This window comes from Pseudopodoces humilis, chromosome 4 (genome assembly GCF_049639895.1).
Source record: "Pseudopodoces humilis isolate 2021_Gansu_Grassland_sample_001 chromosome 4, ASM4963989v1, whole genome shotgun sequence".
NCBI classification, from domain to species: Eukaryota; Metazoa; Chordata; class Aves; order Passeriformes; family Paridae; genus Pseudopodoces; species Pseudopodoces humilis.
In genome coordinates this window covers 31,546,228-31,562,863 of record NC_142203.1, presented here as the reverse complement: position 1 = coordinate 31,562,863, position 16,636 = coordinate 31,546,228, and the positions used below count along the sequence as shown (strand labels likewise).

Genomic DNA, 16,636 nt, shown 5'->3' with positions numbered 1-16,636 from the left:
TGTTTCAGGAAGTTTGCAGTCTACAGGGGCCAGGCAGAAACCAACATTTGAACAACACTGAAGCCTGGTTGAAGAGAAAGCACCACAAATACTTTGTTCTTTTCTGAGCTCTTAGTGGAGCTCAGTCTGAAGGTGCTGCCTACCACAGCCAGAGTGTTACCAGATGCCTGCTTTTCCCTGTCTTTACAAGGAATCATGGGAAGAGTTTAAGTTGAAAGGTACAGAAGGAAAGGCAATACTTTGCACTTCTCTTAGATCAGATTCAAAAATGAACAATGGCAAACTATGAATGCAGCCCCTGTTTATCACTTGGCTGGATCTTGGTCACAGTTTTTGGACATCTCAGCTGACTTTTAACTTGACATCTTTCAGTTCCATATTGTGACACTGATTCACTGAATTTCATTAAGACAATTCATCCAAATCAGATCATCTGCTTCCAGTCCAGTGTGTTAACACCTTTCCGCTCAAACTTGTCAACAGCCAATTTGCATCTCTTATTACTTTTCCGTCATAGCTTCTGTACACTTCAAGCTGACATTCTTTCTGTCTTATGATTCAAGTGTATCCTCAAACTCTGCCAGTCTTCCTGAAACAAAACCATTTATCCTGTCCTGTCCCCATCTGGCTCAGAGGTGGCTGACTCCCAGCTTTACCCCAGCAGCTGCATAGCTAGAAGGATTGTTCAGAAGGCTTTTTTTTAATGTATTATTTTGGTATATACATGTGTAAGCCCTCCAGTGTACTGTGCCAGTCTGTGACTTAAAGATCTGCTTGGTTTCTACTGAAAGAAAGACTTTTCAGGAGTACTGTTTATTCCTTTGTTATCCCTTTCTGCCTTCTTAAAAAGGACATAAATGGCTGTGTAATTGTACCAGTACCAACTAACATAGAAGGAGAATTTGAGTTTGTGGTCACTTGGTTGCTTGATACAGACTATTCCAGGTTTGAAATATTGCCATGCAAGTAGACTCGTATGCATATTCAGATCTTTCTGGGCTGTGGGGTAAAGCATTGTGATATAAGCCGCCTTGCTGGAACTTACTGTTTTCATACATGTTCCCTGGTTTTAGTTCATGTTCAGTTGTTGTAGGCGAGTAGTCATACGATCCTTTTGTTTTTTTGTTGAGATCCTCACTGTTTCTAATATCAAGATTTTTTTTAAAACTGGGGTAAAAAACAAAAGACCAAAAAGACCAAAATTCACCATCTGTAAAAACCCCATAAATACAGCATATGAGTATATGGCAGACAGTTTTAAAAAAAGTCTATCCTTTTAACAATGCCAGCTGACTGGTGTTAGTTAAAAAAAAAAATAAATCATAGTATGCTAAATAACAGGTCTCTTTGAGATTTTTTTCTCCTTGTTCATGTATGCAGCCTTTTTAAAAGCACGTAAAGCTTTCAGGAAAGGCCATTAGTACTCTTCAGGAAGATAAATCAAGCAGTTAAGTCCAGATCATAATGTGTTTCCTAGGCAGGCATTGACATGGTCTTTCAGTACTCTTGTGTTGAGAGCAGGTATTATCTTTTCTTTCCTGATATGTTTTTTGTCTGCAGGACAGCTGCAGGATTACCAGTTCCAGTATCTTCAGAGAAAAAAAAGTCTTGTCAAATGTGTAGTATTATGTGAAATATGTTGTTTGGTCTGTTGGGTCCCAATGAATTAACTGTTACCTTTATTTTGTCAGCTGGACATATTATGCAATGAAGAGATTCTTGGCAAGGACCACACGCTCAAGTTTGTAGTTGTTACTAGATGGAGATTTAAGGTATGACACAGTGGTGCAATGTAAATCATGAAGTGGCCAAATAAAATGTTTATAAAATAGCAATAATTTGGAACTATACTGCAGTATACTTTTATAAAAGCTACTTTTATAAATATCTACTACAACATCCTTAGACACCAAGTATTTATTTGTTTCCAGTAAATGAAGGAAAGGAGAAGTATTCATTGCAAGAGAAAAGAGAAAAGACTGCATTAGCTGTCAAATTGTTATAGAGTCTGGCAGAGGAAGTAGCAGCTACAAAAAGTATTATTTTTAGCCCCTTCAGACAGTAAGGATGAATAGCAAAACCAAACACTTAGGAGGGAAGTCAACACTGAACAGAGTCAGTATGTGTATACATGGAGGTATTGGAACAAGAAGTTCATAATTGTAATGCAAAAGCAACGCATTCTGAGCATACAGTGAGTGCACACTGAGGTGAAATCACTTGGTGGCTTTGGATGCATACCTAGAAGCGGTCCACGTGTGAGTAGAGAAGCATTTTTCTGTATTGGAGTTAAAAAAAATTGACCTGTGTAAGAGTCACAAGATAAAGTCAGTGATCAGTGTTAAAAATGCAGATGTTACAAGTGGAATCTTGCTGGAATCTGTTTCATAAAGTGTTTCTGGATGACCTGGAAATGGATTTGAGTAGTTCATTAAGAGTGCAGTGACAGCATTGACATTATTTAGGTTAGTGACAGATGGATGATAAAGTCTTGGATGAAGTCTTCACAGTTCTGATTGACAGGTGATTAACACCTGAAGTTGAATGTAGGTATAGATAAAAAGATACAATGCAAATAGTAGGGTTTTGTGGTGTAGCAGGGAGAACCAAACAGGGGCATCAAATTGATACGCATCTGTACATAGTCTACTCTTCACCTGTGAGAGATCTGTGTAATTGAGTCATGTGGAAAGCAGAACTGTAAATTGTCTTCCCAAGTGAAAGATGTGGTGGATGTAAAATGAAACTGAGACATGGAAAGTCCAGAACAAACAAGCTGAAGCAACTGTTTTCATGAGACACAGAACTCCATGGTGCAGGATGTTGTGGTTTTTAGAAGTTTGTCTATTCATAAAAAAAAAACAGTGGATGCTTTCACAGAAGAGGAATCAAGTGAGAGCTATTACATGTGAAGTACCACATACGCTAATGCTGCTTTCTAGACATGTCCATTGCTTCAGGGAGTTTCCCAAGATAAACAGGTCTGTTCCTGAAATAAAGGGGAAGGGATTCTTTATCACTTGTTTGAGCCCCACATATGAAGTCGCCCATTGTCTTTGTCTTGGTGAATTTTTGACAGGTCAGATAGCTGCTCTCATCTTTAATTGAAGCTTTGGTTTATGACACAGAAGTTTTTCCTACTGAACAGATTAATTCTGGATTTGTTTCTTAACTTAATGGTATTTCTCTTTTACAGAAAGCACCTCTACTGCTACACTATAGACCCAAAATGGACTTGCTGTAAGGGAACTTTATTGTCCTTCTGGACAGAGCTTTTTGCAGAGACTATCATCTGGCACCTTCTTAGTGCATCACTAATCACATGACACAAACCAGCTGAATAATTTTGGAAGACTGGAGGGCTTTCATAGTGGACTGTCCTGAATATTTAATCTAGGTTATGTTTTACCTAGACTTCTGGGCAGACAATATTTATACTTTTTTTGTATGGAAGAAAGAAGTTTCAACTCAGCAAGACACTACCAGCATTAAGTTTACAGATACTGAAAACACTTCACAGTTCCATGTAGCTCAGCCTGATTTGTCTCTTACAGTTACACACAGAAAAAAAATTAGAGTGTTGTGGGGTGATATAAATATGTTGCTTTTGACACCAAGTTGCATTTAGTTACTTCTCGCATTCTAAATCTTTAAAAACTATATTTTTGCAAAGTGTTATTGTCTTATATAGTATGCCTGATTGCATTGGCTTTATTCAAGTTATTCTGTAGAGCATTGAACATACCTGATAATACAGTGACTGGTGATAATTTATTATGCTGCATTGAAAACTTAAGAAAATCTGGGAAACCAATAAATTTGTCATTTTTGCCCAGTTATTGCTTTCCCTCACCTTGTGTTTTAATAAAGTTTTGATACTTCTGTATACGTGTTAATTTGGTAAGACTAATAGAAATAATTTCAGTTGATTTTAATGTGCCGTGATATATATTTTGCTATGGTATAAATTGCACCATGTAATGACAAATACTCACAAGTGCTAGATTTGTGAATTTCTTAAAAAATAAGCATTTCTTATGTATTTGTGGCTTGCAGAAATCAGTTTTTAATTTGGAGAGAATTTGCTATCACTAGCTGTTGAAACAGTGGCTCTTGGCAACTTTGAGAGTATTGCAGATTTTTCATTTTACTGATTAAAACTTCTTCAGATATTACGGGCAGCTTTAAATTTCTTCAGCTGTTTTCTTATGAAACCATAGCATTTTCCTTACTGGAATTCCTAGCTTACATGGGGTAGGGAGGAATGGGGAGTCAAGACAAGATTATTTTAGCACCTTTTGGCCTTAACTAGTAATTTTGCTTGCATCAGCCCTAATGGATGCAAGGTAGTACACATTCATGTATGTATGGGTACATACATCTATATACACATATAACTATGTATGTTATAGAAAGCACCCTCAATGGCACTTAGCAGGGCTCACTGCACTTTTTGTAAAGCTTTTTGAAATAATTGGCTTTGAAAAAAACAGTAGTTGAAAGTGATTTCTGCAAGCTATATCCACTATGTATCGTCCATAGTATGATTGTAAGAACATTTGTCTGGCACAGGTGTGAAGTCACTGAAAACAGTGTATGCCCTATTACTGCCAGATGGAAATAGTTAACCTAATTTTTGGTTTTGCATTTTCCTGTCAGCTGAAAATGCTAGTTGCTATTCCTGTTATTGTTTGATAAATTATCTTTGGATAAGACGCCCTGCTTCCTCTTGCTTGCTCCTTTGCTTCTTCTGCTAGAAAGTGTTACTTGATAACCGGAAGCTGATACTGCAAGAGATTATCTAAGCATTTTAAATATTCTTCCTCTTGAGTTTTCAAAGCGCTAAATTCCTCAGCACGTTTCCCTTAATTTCTCTCTCTGGAGTCTTCAGTTCTCCTTTCCCAGCTCTGCTGCTGCTTGTGCTTACCTCTGACAACAGGGCTCCTTATTTTTGATTACAGTCACAGACGTGAGTGGGAAGGAAATAAAAAAAATTACGTGAGCAGAGAATGAAAGGGAGCCTCCTGAATTGTGGAGATGGAAAGGAGAGCCACACTAAGGCCAGAACATGCTGCTGTCCTTGCGGGTGAAAGTCTAAGATAGCTGCATTTGAATGTTTAGGTTACACAAAAATCCACATCTGGTTCTTGTGTGGCATTGTGTGTGTGCATGTCTGTGATTCATTGAGTCAAATTTGGCTCTGATTTTGTCTTGCTGTTTGTGTATTTTCAGCTTTTTTTCTGTCTTTAGAATTACTTGATCTGGCAGAAAAGAACAGATGAGATCATGTGTCTACCATTTTTAAAACTTTCCATGAAAGCAGTGAATGCAGGTGATATGGATGTGTACACAAGCTGACATACTGGGCCTCTCTGGAGCTGTTTGTTACATGGTTGTTACTGTTCTAGTAAAGAAGGGGCTGGCTTTGTCACTGAGGCACTGAGAATATGGACAGGACTGTAAAGAGTCCCCGCTCTGTGTACCCGGAGTATACACACAGTGGCTGTACCTGGTGTAGACATGAAACTAAAGCTGCCAGACAGCATTCTGATTAACCACCTTAATCAGAATATATATATACACACACACAAAAATATATATACATAGACACATATAAATGAGATCTGTCTACCTCAAGTGTGTGTACTGCAGAAAACTTTTGTATGACTAGGTATTGACGCAGTGCTGTTAAAGTACATTGGGATTTCATTACTTCCTTGTGTACTTGAGCAACTGAGAAATTAATTATGAACACACAAATTCAGAAGCCTTTCAAATCTATCTCTTGCTGTAACAACTTACAATACAAAACTTAAAAGTTTATAACCATCTTTAGAATCACTTGAATTTGCTATGGTGCTATCAGTATATAGAAAACTGTTTATATGGATACATAAATTCAAGCCAGTATTAATACCTATAGCTGGGGTTTTTGCTTATAATTGTGTGTAACTGCTTTTGCAATGTGTTTAATCTGATAAAACTGCACCAGTAAAAGAAAAAACAACAAAAACTAACAAAGAAAACCAAACAAAAAACCCCCAAACCAACAAAGAAACCCAAAGTTACTCAGTTGTTTTTCTGAATCACATGTGATAACATCTTCACTATAAATTTGCCCTTGGGAGTGGTGTGACTGTGTCTGTACCATATGTTAGTCTCACTAAAAGACTACAATGTAGAGCAAGGTGTTCTTCGGGTCAGAGCCTTGTTTAATTTCTATGACACTTAAAAGAATTTATATCAAGATTATATTGGGTAAAGTTACCCTGATACTGTTCAAAGTTGAACTAAAATTTGGACTCGGCCATAGATATTTCTTAGTCCTGGTGAGATCATGGTAGTTCATTTTGGCTTTTGTGAAGATGCCATTACTGTGAAGTAGTTTTTACAATTTCTTACGCTGGTAAATAGTTGCAGTAAGGAAGTATCTTGTTGCATTATCCTCAGCAGCAATGAGACTGATGAATCACCTGGGCTTAGAGTCTCATTAAGTATACTTTCATTAAAAATAAAGAATTCAGATAGAATATATAATATTGAATTTAAATAAGATTTGGGGGTTTAAATTTTAACTTTATAAAATTATTTATTCTATTTTAAGCCTTCTGTCTTATTTTACCATCCAAGTATTTTTGGTTTCAATGGTTCAGCTTTATTTACGGGCATATAGAATGAAATTTTAAGATGTTTTTACAAGCTTCTTCCTTTTACATTGAGTTTAAGTAGCTTTCATCTGTATGATTTTGTTTTGTACGGATAAAGAGCATTACTTATGCTTTTGTGCAATAGGTTTGAAACATGCATTTTTTAGGCTTGTGTTTAAATTGTAAATGTAGCATCTACTTACCATACATTTAAAAGGAATGTAGATGGCTTTTCTCACTTGTTTAAATGGAGTTTTATTTGGGGCTGTTATTTGGGGGTGGTGTGTGTGTTTTATGCTTTGTTCCATTTTTTATTTTAAGAGTGAAATGGGGGATTTAAAATATCTGTAAGTACAAGAACTATCTGTCAGCAATATTTTAAAATAAACGATCTTGCAAGAAACCTTAATGTGAATTGTGGAAGCAATCGACAAGACTTGCAGCCTATCTGAAAATGTTTTGTGCCATTGTTAGGTCTGGTATATTTGTGTACCATCACACCTGGGAATATTTTTTTCTACTGGTTGTGCAATAGTATGCACAACACTGTCACTCAGGAGATATGGGACCATAAAAAATATCAGACTACAACTATGATGGTGCTATTTTTTCCAATAGGCTACTAGCCTTTGAAAGCTTATCTGGCTCTTATTGTCTTTATAACAACACAGTCCTAGGGGATTTACAGATTTTTTTTTTCTACTAGATGATAAATATAACTTGCTATTTTACAGCATTCTGCATATTACATTGAGATAAATATAATAGGAAAAAGCCAACCAGTCTGTACATCAGTGAGATGAATCTTAGGTACATGTTTTGTACAGAAGGCTTTACTGAACAGAAAAACAAAGTTTCTGCTTTTCCTCAGGTAATCAGTTTGTATGTTTCACTGAAAACGTTAATGCAACTTCAGTTAGTCTGCCTAAAGTTGGTAACAGGGAAAGAAATAGTTCCACACACAAGTCTCCCTACATAAAGATATAATTAGATGTTACTTGGGTCTTGAGATCTATTTTTGAAGAAAAAGCTGCAGAGAACAAGATTAAAGAGCATGGAATCATTTTCAGTCTCTGCACTAACTTGCAGTCAGGACAAAAATTACCTAGGAACTTGGGTCTTGTGGCAAGTCAACAGGTAATGTTTTACCTGTTTATTTATATATAAATTAAAGGTATGACTTTACTATTTGCTCCATATTTTATCCTACTTAGAGTTTTTGGAAATCTTTTGAAGCCACAAAGACCTGTACAATGTCCTGGTGGTAGGGTAGGAACTAAATGTCCAATTCTATGAATATTTACATTGGTAACTTTACTAATAACCTGGATGGTTCCACAGAAGCCAGTGGGATCATTCATTCAAACAGAGGTATGGCTGAAGGAAGAACTCCTCTGAGTTTTGAATACTGATATTCCACTGTTTTTGTTATTTCTGTTTGAAACTGAAAGTATTGGTTTGATGGAATCTTTAATTCAAGTGACTTATCTGGACAAAAGGAAAGTTTGTTCTTTCCTTCTGCAAACAGGATCATTTTGCAGTTAAGGGACAATTAGCCAGTGCAACCACTAAGCCTTTTATCCTCATATATGGCATAATAAAGATTCTGGAACTGTCAGAGTGTAAAACCATATTTTTGGCTTAGCTTCATTTAAAAGTTTACAATTTTTTATGCTTTGTGTTGCTGTGTAATTTCTGTACTACTGGTGGCTAGTTTTGTCTGAATAAGCCTTTTGGGGATTAATGCTTAATGTTCAATTTTATGATAGTGAAGCTTGTATCCAGTGTTTTGCCAATGAATATTATATGCTTGTTAATAAAAGCAGAGAAACTAACTGAAATGCTGTGAGGCTGGAAGTTTTTGTCCCATTCTTTCCCGGGTAAATAAGGAACTAGCAGTCATCATAGCACTGAATAAATGCAGTGTGACTGAAACAGAGGTGGTGTGGCATTGCATTGTCATAAAATCTGCCTTTTGCTCAAAACACAGGGATGGACTAAAGTATTACTCTACTGGCAGTATGTCTGTGACAATTGTGTGTCAAGTAACTGCCAGATAGGCAGATTAAAACTGCCAGATGAAATGGCTTCAGTCACCCAGAGGGCAAACAGCATTATCCCGGTGTCTTTATGTACCTGGATAAAAAGGCACTTACTTACCTGACCTGTATGTGTTCCTTTTTTTATGCTCTTGGCCTGTTGGGAACTGTCAGCAACTCTGGGCTGCTTTGACAGCAGTTTTATTCATACACATATTTCTCAGTTGTGCTGATACTACCCATGCATAATTGTCCTGAGGAAATTAGGGATTTGCCACCTACTAGCTTCATTTAAATATCAGTATGACAAACTATCTGCAGAGAAGTCCCTTTGCTTGTGTATAGTTACTTAAAAGAGAATGAAAATTAGCACTAATTCAGCAAGTTACATTTTATAAGTCTTCCATGCCTTTATTATAAGTGGTTCTAATACTTACCTGAACTTTTTACTACTAGTTGCTTCCATCTCTCTGTGAAGTAACCAGAGATGGGCCTGGCTCCCTCCTTTCCTGAACATGGTATTATTCTAATTAAGAGTAAAAACTTCTCCTCTTGGACTGAAATTCCCAAGCATCACAAAAAGAAATTGTGCTAACACATGTGTTTGCTAGCCCCGAAAGCATAAACCTGCCCTGCAGCCAGTAGGAGCTAACTCAGCCAGTAGGAGCTAACTACATTTTTTTCCCCCAGAGGTAATACAATATGAAAAAGTTTTTACTGGTATTTCTTTATATGTAACTGATATTTTCTTATTTTGCTGATTGACAATTCCACTATAAAAAAATTACTTTGAGTGGAATACCTCTTTTTTGTGCAATAACTTCATCCTTGGGATTAGAGCAGTCAGGGAAAAAAATCCATATCAATTGAATATGTGCAGGTGAAATAGATAAATTCAGCTGTTTAAACACAGGTGTATACATAGTCATTCAGGAGTCAATTGGTCTCAAATTAGGCTTAATCCAGTGTCACATATGAATAGAGGTATACTGCAGTGCAAATCTCTGTGTACCTCTGTAACCAGTCCCTGCATCTTTAATTTCCAACATCATCATCATTTAGCTTTTTATATTCTTGATTTTTTTTTTAGGCTTCATTTTGATTAGTTTTTTGGGGTTTTTTTCGAGAGAGTGAAGCAATGATCTGATGTTAGTAGAGAAAAAGGTTTACAAGAGTAGTCTGAGAGATTCAGCTACAAAGAGGAAGATATGGTCCACATCTGTATAAATATGTCTAGTCTTTCACATGACTGTACGCTTGCACTTGTCACTGTGTAGAGGTGTTTTACTGAAGGGTTTGAATTGGACATATCTGTCCAATGCTTTGTGTGTTTTGTGTAATGATTGCATGTTGATGTGTCCATGGAAATAAGAGCAGAACAAAACTGAAAGCCATTGGCTTCAGTATGAAGACTGATTGCCGTTAAAGCCTTTCCTGTTGTTTTCTGCCCTTTTGTAGGTTGTTATTGTTTCTTTGCATACCTGAAGAAAGTGAAACTTCATTCTCATTAAATTCTTTAAGGCTATTTGTTTGTTTATTTGTTTTCTCCTTTGATGCAAAGTTCACTATCTCTTGCCCGAATCCTTGTTTTAAGAGAACACAAAGGCTTTGATTGTGGGTGCTCCAAGGCTGCATCATATGACAGTTTCAATTGCTGTTGGGAACAGTGCTGACTGCTGATGCAGAAAATAATGTCTCTACTTCAGGTCTTTTCTACTGGTTCTCAGGAGGGTGCAGAGCAATTCTGCTTTGGTGTATTTTGTAGTACAATGTGTTGTCCAATTGCTTCTGTTTTTCCATTTAAGCAATGCATTTGTAACCAGCTGTATTAGCATTACTTGGATTATTGTTTACATGCATTTTGCTGTTTTACAGAAGTTCCTGGGAAGAGACTTAGTACACTAGTGAATCTGGATGTCAGGTAGAATGTATCCCTTGGGCCTGCTCTCACACCTCTGGGAAAGATCCTATTCTCTGCTTCATGTCAGTGTTACAGACTGCAGCTGCAACATCTGACACTTAATGATTTCAACTGAAATGCTCATCTTTGAGGGTCTCTCTAGATTTTATTGCAGCCGTTGCAGTGGGCATTGCTTTAAAATGGCCAATGCTGTTTTGAAACATAGACAAGTTGTTTCTGGATCCTCTGCCACTGGCACCTCAACAGGTGTTGTGTGTTGTGACTCAAGAGAAAGCAGGCACCTCTTTCTGATGACTGTCTCCTCTTTCCCTAGAAAACAAGCAGTCCCAAGTCTGTGCATTCTGATATGTCAGGGACTACTTCCCCAGTCTCTCTTCAAGAGCTTTTTGAGATTAGAGTATCCTTTATAGACAAGGATGTTTATTCAGGCTCATGAGGTCTCACAAATAACTTTGCTAGTTTTAGTTGGAATGGCTGGAGGCTAAACAGGTGCAAAGAGTTGCTTACAGAGCTGTGGTGGGCAGCTGGGGAACCCCACAGTGCTTTAAAGAAGTTTTCAGGTCTGAGATGATGGGTCTTACCTTCAGCGTTTTCCATATCTGATTGGCATCTTGGTATTGTTTGTCTGATCTCTGAGGGTCCTTCTCAAGTAACTGTGCTCTCATCTTGCCTTGGGCCTCATCCTCCTGCTTCATTGCCTTTGGTGGGTTGACTGCCTTTGTTGCTGCAGTGTGGGAGCTGTTCCTGCTGGATATACCAAGGCCCCATCTCTCCATCCTTCCCTGTTCCATTACTCTGATCTTTGGCCCATTTGATGTTGCAAATTGTGTTGTAAGTGGTGCAGGTGACAGTTCAGCTTCCTGCTTCAAGCTAGGAGCAGGAGCCAGTTCTCTTGGTGTTGTTACAATCCACCCCCTTCATGAAGGAGCAAAGAAAACTCTTGTGAATGAAGCAGGACAAACTCAAGGTCCAGTTATTCCCAGAAATAAGAATAAAATCAAAATGAGGTTAAACACTGATAAAAAAAAAATTATATATTTATTTAACAGTAAAAGAGGCAAGGAGAAAGAAAAGTTAAAAAACATAAGGTTACTTTAAAAAGTGTGGTATAGGTCACCACCACACTGTTGCTACCTTTTTTTGCCACTGATACCAGGCTGAGGTGAAGCAGTTTGTGCCTTTTTTTTTTCCTTATTTTTTGCCATTTGAAGCATCTTATCTCTCCTCTCTGATCTCGGGAACAGTTTAGCTGGGGCTGTCCATCCTTCGAAATGCAGGCACAGTGCCCAATCCCTGTGATCGAGCCTTGGTCCACTTGCTGGTTTTATTACTAATGAATAATTTTCCATAATTCATGGAAGAGGGAAGAAGTGTGTAGATTAACACACTAGCTTCCTGGAACATACAAAATGTGATTATTGTGGCTGTGGATCTGAAAGGACAGCCACTGTTTCATAATAGATGATAGACTTAATTTGAAGTCAAAGGAAAAAGATGGAATACTACAGGAGATTCTGAAGGTCATCAAGAAGGGTGAGCTGACTGTAAAACAGTGAAGTCAAGGGAAAAAGTACGGGCTTCACAGGGGTTACTTGGGATGTCTGGGAAGTCTGTGCCCTTCTGAGTGCAAAGTAATTGGAAAAAGACACAATGGAAAAGAGAGGTGAGTTGGGAAATGCCTTTTCCAGTACATGAGGTTGCTTTGGATTTTGTGTTGTTTTAATGTCTTGTTGCATGCTGGAGGTGCTGGGCATGTGTCCCTGCAGAGTTGCTGGTGACCCAGCAGCCCCAGTGCAGAAGCTGTGCAAGAAGGCCCTTACTGAGTCCTTTGGCTGTGAGGGAGTCAGGTCCTGGATTGGAAAGGTAGCTCCAAGGTGGCCAGTCACAGCTGAGAGGGCAAGAAACTGTGTCCTGGGGTGTTCCAGGGTCATTGGATCACCTCTGAGATGATCATATAGCCAGTCGGAGAGGTCAGGCCTGGAAGTAACAAGGAGGGTATCCAAAGACAGTTGTGTTACCAGACAGATGGTTACCAGCCAGACAGCCTCAGGGAAAAGAAAGCATATCTTTGAAAGAATGGATATTCCACACCATCAAAGTGACAGCTAGGGTGCAGTCATTAACTGAGAAGTCAGTGGTTCACGTATCATCCCTTATCTGCCCTCTGACAGATCAGTTTTACCAGAGATGCATGCAGCTGTTTTAAACTTAGTACTGATCCAGAGCCAATGTCAGCTAGACCCCACCCATCTGCTGGCAGGTACTCACAGGAGCTCTAGGAGAACATGTCTGCAAGATTTCAGTGTGAAGGTAGGCATAATAACATGGCATTCTAGGTCCTCAAAGGTTTATTCCATATTGAGGCTCTTTGCTCATTCTCTTCTGTAAGCCTTCCTGGTCTTGGAGTCCAGAAATGGCTCTGATTATTTTACAACTGTATTTTCCTGATTTAGCTGCAACTTTCTTTCTTTATCAAAGAACTCCTTAGTTAGTTTCCCTTACTTCTTCTGTTTCACTTTAGGGCATCTTGTATCACACTATGGCAGCTCCTTTCCAAGTGTATTTTTGGTCTGGTTCAATGGTAACGGGGCAGTGTTGGGCAGCTCACCCAACTACCCACAAAGCAAACAATTGGGCCAAAGCAATGGTGGATCCATTCTCTGAACTGCAGCATAGAAACAGTTGGAAATCCCCTCGTAACTAAAGGGGATCTTTACTTACAGTCTAGAGATATACAGATCTAAGAGTAGTGGATGGGGGTAGATAATGGCTGCAGATAATCTGATGCAGTAGGGACAGCCAACTTTGTCACTATACACTGCATGCTAACACATCTCTTTTAACCATTAGAATTGTAATTCAGGAAGCCTGTTGGTTTTATTCTCCACTGTGTATAAACCAAACCTCTTGATAACATGCACGAAAGCCGAGTTATATGGGCTTTCCTTGACACTCATATATCTGTTTCTAGTCTTACTCTGCAATGGATCTGTTTGAAAACTGTGCTCTTTGATAGTCATTTGCAGCTTGTTTCAGAGCACCCAAAGTCATGCATAATGTAGCAAAAAAAACCCAGATGCTGAACAGCACACTGCTCACAAAAGTGTGTTTGTTAGGAAGAGCAATGTTTGGAGAAACAGAGGCACTTTTGTCTAGAAGCCAAAGATGAGACAAAAGCTCAGAACTGGCACCAGCAGCAGAACATGTGTCTTGCATGTGCTTGTGTGTGTGTGCTGGGCCATCTGAGCTTCAGCTGTAGTCATTCACAGAAAGCACTTACTCAGTACAAGGTGGACTGGACTCACCAGGACCCTGCCTGTCCGATGGCTGGACATCAAATCCCAGTCTCGCCAGTTGCTGTTGCTTGGGCATACATGCCTTGGAGGCCACAGCTCCGTTCTGGCTCCTGGTTCTGACCAGCACACACAGATCACTCACCATCCCCCAGACACCTGTGCACAGAACTGAGTGCCCCTCATGCAGGAAGGGGTAGAAAGGAGTTTGCTATGAAAGATGAGACAGATGCATACCAGGTACAGAGCACAGTAACTCATAGGTACTGACAAGCTGACTGTTTACACAAACCTGGTCTTTTAAAATCCCTTTACAACTCTGTTTTCCTATGGGTTTTTTCATCCCTCAAATCACCTAAGCCTCTCCCTTTCCCCGCCTTTGTTTCCTCCCCTAAACATTCCGTAGTAGATCCTGTGCAATCCAGATTTGCTTTTCCCCTGCATTTCATAAAACATCTCATAGCCCTAGGCAGCAAAACCCCTCAGACACCTGATCTGGAGAGCTGGTTCTGAATGACTCATGAAGCTGGGTATGACACCTGAACATTGGGTTGGTGGATCTCCTGGGACAGCCCTCAGAGGGGTCAGACAAGGCTCCTCGAGAGTCATTAATTTTCCTGCCATTGTGTCCTTGTGTCAGAATTAAATAAAGTCTAAAAAGAAATCATCCTGGTGCATAAGTGATTCGGTTTTGCTGCTGTGAACATGCAGAGTAGCAGGAGGGGTAGTAGACAAAAGCTGGTTGCAGATGTTGCTCACTTCTCTTGTTGAGAAGACTGGACAGGATGCCCACTGCTGTAAGCTATACTGAAAGGACAACAAAGCGCATCTCAGCTTAGCTGCAGTCAGACTTTGTATGTTTATTAATTAATTAAGGCATTTTGAATAAACTCCCTTTAAAGCCCACCACTACTTTGTAGAAGAGGTCTTCTAACACTATCAAGCATGCCTATGTTAAGTACTTCCCATCTCTTATGATGTGGTGGCAGTTCTCACCTTTGCAGGAAAAACAATTTTTCCAGGAAATCCCCTGTAGATGATCATCATGAGGTTTGGTAAGTGCTTTGCACAGATTCTTCTTTTCATGTGTTCAGCTTTGCTAGGGATGGAATATATTTCTTCAGGGTAAGAATAAAGGATTATAGCTGGCAAGCTAAAGTACAAGCTGAGCTGCCCACAGGCTTTGAGTGCACTAACAGCAGTGTGGCAGCCACCTGATGGCTTTTCAAAGCAACAGGCTTTCTAGACAGACTGGAAGTGGGGTCACAGTCAGGGGTGGATTGTTGTGAAATGTCGCAGGAGGGAGGACTGACATTTAGAGAGCACTTAAACTAGTGGCTTTTTTTATGCTATGCCTCCTTCTGGTTTACATTCTGGGGGTATGTCCATGCTCATGCTTTCAAAAGTCAATTTGCTTGAGCTAATTGTGGGCTCTGCAGAGCACATCCTACTCCAGGGAGTGCAAAAAAAGCTGAGTTTAGTTTAATGTGCTGTTTGATGTCTTCTCTTTATCCTGGTCAGCCTTGCTTTTCTCTAACCATTTAGTAAAACTCCCCTCATCCAGCCATGCTTTTTATGTGCAGTCTGTGGCCACGAAGGTGCTTCAATAGATTTGGATCACTGATTATGGTACTGGACAAAATGAAGGGGGACAGGAGAAGCAGACATCTCATGGTCTGCTTGGCAGTAAGTTTGGAAGTACTTAGGTAAAGCTGGCCTTTTCCAGATTTGAAATAGAAACAGACTGTGAGTCTAAGTCAGGTTAGTCTTGGAAGTCTGCATCATTTTTTGGAGCTTTTTCCAGGCTTTCATTGGCTTTCTGGAACATAAACTAAAGCTCCTCTTTGCAGGGCAATTCTTTCAACTGCTTTGCGCCAGAGGGAACCAGCAGTGTGTGTAGAATGTTATATGCTGACATAATGAAATATTTCAAGGGCACCTCAGATGGCTGGGCTGGTTATAAATAGTACTGGAGGAAAGCTGCATGAGAGTCACATAAACCACTCCTAAAAATCTCTGCAGGGAGGTATTTTTAAAACCCACCCACTGCAGTTTCATTAGCACCACCTGCCTTACATTTGGAGAAAGACAGAGATGATGTTCTCCAAATATTTGTGGTACCCTAAAAAGCAATGCATGCAAGTGATTAAATATTCATAATGTCCTTTCATATTTCTTTTTTAAGCCTGCAGCTGACCATTGCCTGCCTTAGAGAAACACTTGAGGACTGCAGGATTCTGTGAGATTTCACAGCTAATATCTGAAGCAAATTAACTGTTGGCCTTAGGAAACTTTCAGTTGAGATGTCTGCAATAAACTCAGCTGTGAGAAACCAGCAGAAATTCCTGTGTATTTCATAATTGCAAATTTTATTTCACTTTCCAAAGGAATATTTGAAATTATGAGAAGATAGTAGAAATATGTAAAATTCAGGGGGCTAGTTGAGTAATTCATTAGCTTGTTAATGAGTAGATATTGTTCTGTCTATCCCAGGGAGCTAGCAGAGGACATTTGAAACATGCTGTAGCTTGGTGGCTGTTCTGCAGATTTAGTTAGGAAGAGTAAATGGAAGATTTGAGACCAGTTAGACTGGTCCCAAAACAGTTACTGAAATTTCCCTCAAGATACAAACAAACTTTATCAGACTTCCTCCTGCTTCAACCACCCGTACTTTCAGACCTAGGACTTCAGTAATGCAAAGTAGTTCCTGGAGTGATTCCTTTCTAGGGCATTTCT

The 16,636-nt window shown here is 39.1% G+C and overlaps 1 protein-coding gene across 6 annotated transcripts in view; it reads left to right on the top strand.

Moving 5' to 3' along the window:
- The window catches only part of PCGF3 (polycomb group ring finger 3), a 55,704-nt gene extending 47,216 nt beyond the window's left edge, over positions 1 to 8,488 (top strand). For all 6 annotated transcript variants that reach the window (XM_088054490.1, XM_088054489.1, XM_014260985.2 and 3 more), the window contains 2 exons: positions 1,692 to 1,772; positions 3,197 to 8,488. In XM_088054490.1, coding sequence (XP_087910616.1) covers positions 1,692 to 1,772; positions 3,197 to 3,244 — 129 coding nt within the window. In that variant the 3' untranslated portion in view covers positions 3,245 to 8,488. The remainder of the gene's footprint in view (positions 1 to 1,691; positions 1,773 to 3,196) is intronic.
- Positions 8,489 to 16,636: the final 8,148 nt, after the last annotated feature.